Source organism: Penaeus vannamei, chromosome 4, assembly GCF_042767895.1.
Source record: "Penaeus vannamei isolate JL-2024 chromosome 4, ASM4276789v1, whole genome shotgun sequence".
Taxonomy (NCBI): domain Eukaryota; kingdom Metazoa; phylum Arthropoda; class Malacostraca; order Decapoda; family Penaeidae; genus Penaeus; species Penaeus vannamei.
Genome location: NC_091552.1, coordinates 52,969,280 through 52,977,125, shown reverse-complemented (window position 1 = coordinate 52,977,125; position 7,846 = coordinate 52,969,280). Strand labels below are relative to the sequence as shown.

General features: G+C 35.6%; 1 protein-coding gene across 3 annotated transcripts in view; it reads left to right on the top strand.

Annotated features, from left to right (window-relative positions):
- LOC113828453 (uncharacterized) overlaps positions 1–2,355 on the top strand; it is a 6,459-nt gene extending 4,104 nt beyond the window's left edge. For all 3 annotated transcript variants that reach the window (XM_070121247.1, XM_070121248.1, XM_070121246.1), the window contains 2 exons: positions 1,050–1,170; positions 2,214–2,355. In XM_070121247.1, coding sequence (XP_069977348.1) covers positions 1,050–1,170; positions 2,214–2,276 — 184 coding nt within the window. In that variant the 3' untranslated portion in view covers positions 2,277–2,355. The remainder of the gene's footprint in view (positions 1–1,049; positions 1,171–2,213) is intronic.
- Positions 2,356–7,846: the final 5,491 nt, after the last annotated feature.

The following is a 7,846-nucleotide window of genomic DNA, read 5'->3' as shown; positions in this document are numbered from 1 at the left end:
GCTCATTCATTTACTCAACCTATTCAGCATTAGTCTATTCTACTAACCCAGTCATCCTATATAAAAAAAAAACGGTTCTATTCTGCAGACTATTTTACATATTCACTCATCTTATTCAGCAGTAGATTCTAGTTTACTAACTCATTCATTCATCCTTTTACAAAACTCATGTCTTATTCAAAGGTTGAGTCTATTTTACTTGTTCATTCATCCTATTCAACGATAGAGTCTATTTTAATAACCCATTCATTCATCCTAGTCCAAAACACACGTCCTATTCAGAGGTAGAATCTATTTTACTCATTCATTCATCCTATTCAGCAGTAGAGTCTATTTCACCAATTCATTAATTCATCCTATTCAGCCATAGAGTCTATTTTATTAACTCATTCAACCTTTTCCAAAAATCCGGTCCTGTTCAACGAGCCTTAGAGTCTATTTCACCAGCTAATTCATTCATTCACTCATCTAATTCAACAATATAGTCTATTTTACTAACCGTTTCATCCTATTCCAAAAAAAAAAAAAGGTTCTATTCTGCAGCAGATACTATTTCACTCATTCATTCATCCTCTTCAACAGTATAGTCTATTTTACCAACTCATTCATTCATCCTTTTCAAGCAATACAGTCTATTTCACCAACTCATTCATTCATTCACAAATCATCCTATTCACAATTCATCCTATTCCAATAAAAAATAAACGGTTCTATTCTGCAGCATATTCTATTTCACTCATTCATTCATCCTATTCAAACAATAGAGTCTCTTTAACCAACTCATTCATTCATCCTTTTCAAGCAATAGAGTCTATTTTCACCAACTCATTCATTCATCCTTTTCAAGCAATAGAGTCTATTTAACCAACTCATTCATTCATCCTCTTCAACAGTATAGTCTATTTTCACCAACTCATTCATTCGAGTCTATTTCACCAACTCATTAATTCATCTTATTCAGCGGTAAAGTCTATTTCACCAACTCATTCATTCATTTTATTCAGCAATAGAGTCTGTTTCACCAACTCATTCATTCATTCACAAATCAGGTTCTTCTCCGGTCCGCCAACTACAGTTCCTCCACGCAATCCTCTGCTGCAATTTGTGTATGATCTTCAACCTCCTGCTGTGTTCGGGTTTCATGGACCTCGTTTTGGAGACTATGAGGAGGTATTTAACTAGTTTTTTTTCGTACATATGTATATATATATATATATATATATATATATATATATATATATATATATATATATATATATATATATATATATGTATGATTTCCTTATTCATGGGTGGTGAATAAAGGGGTTTAAGTTTGGATGAATTTTATGATGTGACGGTATATCTCTATAACCTGAGAGGTAATATATATATATATATATATATATATATATATATATATATATATATATATATATATATATATATATATATATATATATATATATATATATATATACATACATATATATATATATATATATATATATATATATATATATATATATATATATATATATATATATATATATAAAGGCTAGATTTGGTTGTTTTATGAAGTGAATATATCTTTATAGATTAAAAGCTAGGTTAGGTTACGTTTTATGGATTAACTATGTATCTATAAGATCAAACCTGATTAGTTTAACTTTTATGAAGGGGCTATCTCTATAATATAAAAAGCTTATAACTTACATCACTATAGCATGTATATAGATTATAGCCGTACAACATGTGGTATAAATATGTAGTATCTAGCATACAATATGCCATTCCTGTATTTTATCCTAAAACTTCAATGCTAATAATACAACACAACATCACGACCTTGTTCCAATTATACCAAAACTTAACAACCTTGAACCGTATCCATGCTGACAAATGTAGAAAAAGGTATGAATGAGACTGGATATCTTCACAATACAAGAGATGTATTTGACCGGTTTCGATTCCATCTCCGCCAGAAATACACATGTATAGAATCGAAACCGGTAAAATACATCTCTTGTATTGTGAAGATATCCATTCTCACTCATACCTCTTGTACTTAACAACCTTACAAGAAATCATCTAAAATTTATCCAAGGTTTCGAATCAGACACTAAATTCGATCTCAAAAGGATTATACCAAATCACCTCAATTTTTAACCAAGCCTTTGAATACGAGAAATAAACAAGCTAAAAATGATAATTACTAATAATAATTCGTTCAGATGTGGCACCAGCAAGATGAGTTTAACCACAACTCACTCCACAAGCGGCCGTTTGTGTGGTGAGGTCCAGCAGGTGAGAACAAGCAAGCAGTTTGTTATGATGTGGTTTGTATTGGTAAAGAGAATAAAGATTATTGAATAAGCTGTGTTTCATTATTATTGTTGTTGTTATTAATATTACTGTTGTTTTATTATTATTATCATCACTATTATTAATATCACTATTATTATTATTACCTATTAATTATTTTTATTATCATTATTATTATCTGGTATTATATTATTATCATTATTGTTATTATCAGTATCATTGTTGTTATCATTATTATTATCTATTATTATATTGTAATCATTATTGTTATTATCATTATTATTATCTATTATTATATTGTAATCATTATTGTTATTATTATTATTATTATTATTATTATTATTATTATTATTATTATTATTATTATTATTATTATTATTATTATTATTATCATTATTACTGTTATCATCATTATCAACAGCATATCATTTCAATATTATTTATCATTGCTATCATTATCATTCTTACTATAATTTGTGGATGTAAATATTAAGAATGAAGGAATGTAAAGATGTAATTCTTTCTTCATATCAACTTCTCTCTATTTCGTTTTACGGAATGGAAATTAACCGATTTATTTATTTTTCCATTATCTTAAAAAAAGAAAAGAAAAGAAGAAGAAGGAGATAGAGAAGGAAAGAGAGAAGGAGAAGGAGAAGGAGAAGGAGAAGGAGAAGGAGAAGGAGAAGGAGAAGGAGAAGGAGAAGGAGAAAGAGAAGGAGAAGGAGAAGGAGAAGGAGAAGGAGAAGGAGAAGGAGAAAGAGAAAGAAAAGGAGAGAGAAATTGAAAGAGAAAGAGAAAGAGAAAGAGAAAGAGAAAGAGAAAGAGAAAGAGAAAGAGAAAGAGAAAGAGAAAGAGAAGGAGATGGAGAAGGGGAAGAAGAAGAAGAAGGAGAAGAATAAGAAAAAAAAAACAGCTATTACCCTCTACAACCCTACAACTGCTGCTGAAAATGATAACGACAATAATAACAACGACAACGATGATAATGATAATTGATACTATAACAGTGACGATGATAATGATGGTAATGATGACAATACTAATGGTAAAAGTAATGATAATGGCGATAGCAGTACTAGTAGTAGTGATGATACAAATAATGATGATAATGATAATTGTAATAATAATAATAACAATAATAATAATAACAATAATAATAATAATAGCAATAATAATAAAAATGATAGTAACAATAATAATGATAAAAATAATGGTGATAATGATAGTAAAAATAAAAATTATAGTAGAAATAATAATAACAATAATAATAAAAAAATACAATAATGACAATGATGATAAAAAAAGATAACAATAAAAACGAGAATTGAAAAAAAACACGAAATAGCAACAATAATAACAATGATAACATTAACAATAACTAACAATACCACTAGAAACGACAATGACAACCACATTAATAACAACAACCCAAAAACATTAACACCACAACCACAATAACAACCAATCTTGAGTACAATTTCTTGGCAAAATATTCTCCTGGCATTATGAAACGGGCTTTGGAGTTCCTGTCATAAAATAGAAAATTCATTCTAAAGTTGTCCTTCTGTGCGCGTTTCTCAGGGTACAAATCCAAGGAGAGAAACTGCTGTGATTCTTATGGTTATTAAGAAAGGAGGGAAGTGGAGGAGGAAGGAGGAGAGAGAGAGAAAGAGAGAGAGAGAGAGAGAGAGAGAGAGAGAGAGAGAGGAGGAGGAGGAGGAGGAGGAGGAGGAGGAGGAGGAGGAGGAGGAGGAGGAGGAGAGGAGGAGAAAGAGAGGAGGAGGAGGAAGAGGAGGAAAGAGAGAGAGGGAGAGAGAGATAAAGAGAGAGAGAGAGAGAGAGAGAGAGAGAGAGAGAGAGAGAGAGAGAGAGAGAGAGAGAGAGAGAGAGGTGAGGTAAAAATGGTGTAGGAGGTATGAGAGGGAGAGGGAGAGAGAGAGAATTGTCTTTGCTTGACATCTTGATTGATTTCTCGTCCCTATCTCTTATTTTATTTTCTTCCTCTCTTCTCGATTTTCTGTCTCTCTCTTTCATCTCTTTCCCTCGTTGTCGTCCGTTGAATCTATCTCTCCTTTCCCGCTCTTTCATTTCTCTCTCCCTTCTCTTCTTCCCTTTCCTCTTCTTTCTCTCTCTTCCTCCCCCCTTCCCTCCTTCCTTCCCTCTCCCTCTATCTTTCTCTTTCCCTCTATTTCTCTTCCTCCCTCCCTCCCTCCCTCCTCCTTCTATTTCTCACTCTCTCCCTTCCTCTATTTCTCTCTTTCTCTCCCTCCCTCCCTCTCTCCCTTCATCCCACTCCTACCATTTCTCTCCCTCCCTCCTTCCCTCTCCCTCTATTTCCCTCCCTCCCTCCTTCCCTCTCCCTCTATTTCCCTCCCTTCCTCCTTTCCTTCCTATTTCTCTCTCTCTCTCTCTCTCTCCCTCCCTCCCTCCCTCCTTCCCACTCCCTCTATTTCTCTCCCTCCCTCCCTCCTTCCCACTCCCTCTATTTCTCTCCCTACCTCCTTCCCACTCCCTTTATTTCTCTCTCTCTCTCCCTCCCTTCCTCCTCTTCTCTCTCTCTCTCTCTCTCTCTCTCTCTCTCTCTCTCTCTCTCTCTCTCTCTCTCTCTCTCTCTCTCTCTCTCTCTCTCTCTCTCCCCCTCCCTCCCTCCTTCCCACTCCCTCTATTTCTCTCCCTCCCTCCTTCCCACTCCCTCTATTTCTCTCCCTCCCTCCTTCCCACTCCCTTTATTTCTCTCTCTCTGTCAGCGGGGACCTTAATACAAAATTGTAGTTCCAACCTTAACTTTATTCCTCTGCGATTTTTACATAAAAAAAACTTTTTCTCTCTCTTCGCTTCCAGGACATTGAAGACGAAGGTGAACTATTGTCTATATGAGGAAGCAGGTATTTTATTTATATTTACATTTGTGTGTCTTCGTGTCTCCGTTTTTTTTCATTTATTTATTCATGGGTGTTTTGTTTCTGCTTGATTATTTTTTTGTTTTGTTTTGTTTCTGTTTTTGTTGTTTTGTGTCGTTATGTGGTTCGTTTTGTCTGTCTTTGTCTGTCTGTCCGTCTTCCTTCTCTAATAATGGTGATTAAAATAATGCTGATAATAATAATAATAATAATGATAATAATAATAAAGAAAATGATAATAATGATAATACCAATAACATTGATAGTGATAATGATAATAATAATAATAATGATAATAATAATAATATCAACAACAACAACAACAACAACAACAACAACAACAATAATAATAATAATAATAATAATAATAATAATAATAATAATAATAATAATGATGATGATGATGATAATAATAATATTGATAACAATAATAATATTGATAACAATAATGATGATAATAATAACGATGATAATAATAATAATTCTCATAATGATAATAATAATAATAATAATAATAATAACAAAACAACAACGACAATAATAATAATGATAATAATAATGAAGATACTAATCATGACACATATATCGCTAACAACGATGATAATAATAATAATGATAATCATAATAATTACCATTCTTATCATTATCACCATCAGAAGGAATATAACCTACCTTTTGTGTAATTAACAAATACAGAATTTTGTTAATTACAAATAATGGAATTTCTTCACATTTTAAACACTACTGACAAAACATATGTGCCTTCGCATATCAAGTCATCAGTGGCATAAGGTATATATTATAATTGTTTTTGAATAGGATATCGGACAGGTACTCAGTCCAAAAGAATAAGAATCATTTGTACACGCAAACCTACTCGTTGTTCAATTGTACAAAATTTTGGATAAAGTGTGTTAATAGTAATAATTCTACTTAGTGTTGATAAGTATTAATTATAATAGGAATCTTTCACATTAGCGTATTTCCCTATTGGTTCTTCTCTCCTACCCTCTCTCTTGAGACCATATTCCTAACTACTCTCTACTTCCCCTCCTCTCACATTTTATCAATCTGTCTTTTTTCTTCCTTTATTCCTTCCTCCCTACCACTTCTCTCATCGTATCTCTTTCCCTTTCCCTTCTCCTCATCTTCTTATATTTATTATTATCCCCTTTCTCCCCTTCTTTCGTTTAACTTCTCTTTATTCACTCCTGTCTTACACTATTTTCCTTCCTGCTTTACCCTTCCTTTACTTTTCCCTTTTCTGTTTACTTTCCTTCGTTTTTCCCTTTTATCTTCCCTCCTACCTTCCCCTTCTTCTTCGTCTTCTTCTTTTTATTCCTCATTATTTTACCTTTCTACCTTTACTTCTCCTCCTTCCTTTCTCTCTCCCTGTCTCTACCCCTTCTCTCTTCCCTCGTTATCCCCACTTCTCCCTCCCTCTTCCTCATTTTTATCTTCTTCCCTTTCTCTCTCCTCCTCCCCTACTCCCTCACTTCCCCTCCTCCTTTAGCAACCTCACTTCCGCCCTCCTTCCTTTACTCTCTCTCACTTCCCTACCTTTGCCCTTCCCTCTCACCCCGTCTCTCCCTCTCTTCCTTTTCCTTCCCTCCCTCCCCCCTCACACTCCATTTCATCGTCCTTCCCTCCCTCCCCCCTCACACTCCATTTCATCGTCCTTCCCTCCCTCTCCCTCCCATTCCCCTCGCCCGTTCCTCTCTCTCTCTCTCTCTTTTCCCCTCCCTCTCTCCTCCGTCCCCACTCCCCTCTCCCCTCTCTCCTCCCCCCTCTCTCTCTCTCTTTTCCCCTCTCTCCTCCCTCCTCGTCCTCTCTCTCTCTCCTTCTCCTCCCGCCCTCCCCCTCTCCTCTCCCTCCCTCTCTGTCTATTTTCCCCTCCCTCCCCTCCCCCCTCTCCTCTCCCTCCCTCCCCTCGCCATTATCATCATTTACCCGCCTGTCTCCGAATTCCGAGCCAGAAGGGCATAACTCCACCCCGAAACCCCGCCACGCTCGAAGATCCCACCGAATTCTGATCCTTATACCCGCCCGGCGTAAGGATCACCATCGTCCCACCGTCCTCACAATGGCCAAAATGAAAGGGTCTCTAAGTTCCCTTCTTGCATAAATAGATCGTTCCTTTTTTTTATTCTTGTGTTCTGATTTGTTACATCCATTTTACATTAGCCGCTTCTCTCCGCGCGGATTCGGTTAAAATATTCCCTCCCTCCGGACTACCGGCTTTGGCTTCCCCCTCGTGTATCCGAACGCGCGCGGGTTTTAGCTTTTGAGTGATGAATCGGATGAAGGGGAAGGGGAGGGGGGGAGGGGAGGGGAGGGGGGAAGAGGAGGGGAGGTCCTGGTATATATGTTTTTCCTTTTTTTTAAAAATTTTTTGGGTGTTTTTAGTTTTTTTTCGTTTTTTGGGGGGAAGAAAAGGGAAGATTGTGGAACGTGACTGGACGAGAGATCTGAATTTCGAACGTGCGTGAATTAGGTATCTTAGCATATACACGTACACACACACACACGTACACACACACACACACACACACACGTACACGCACACACACACACACATCGGCAACACACATAGGGATAGATAGATAAACATACAAACAGATATATAGACAAGATATAGA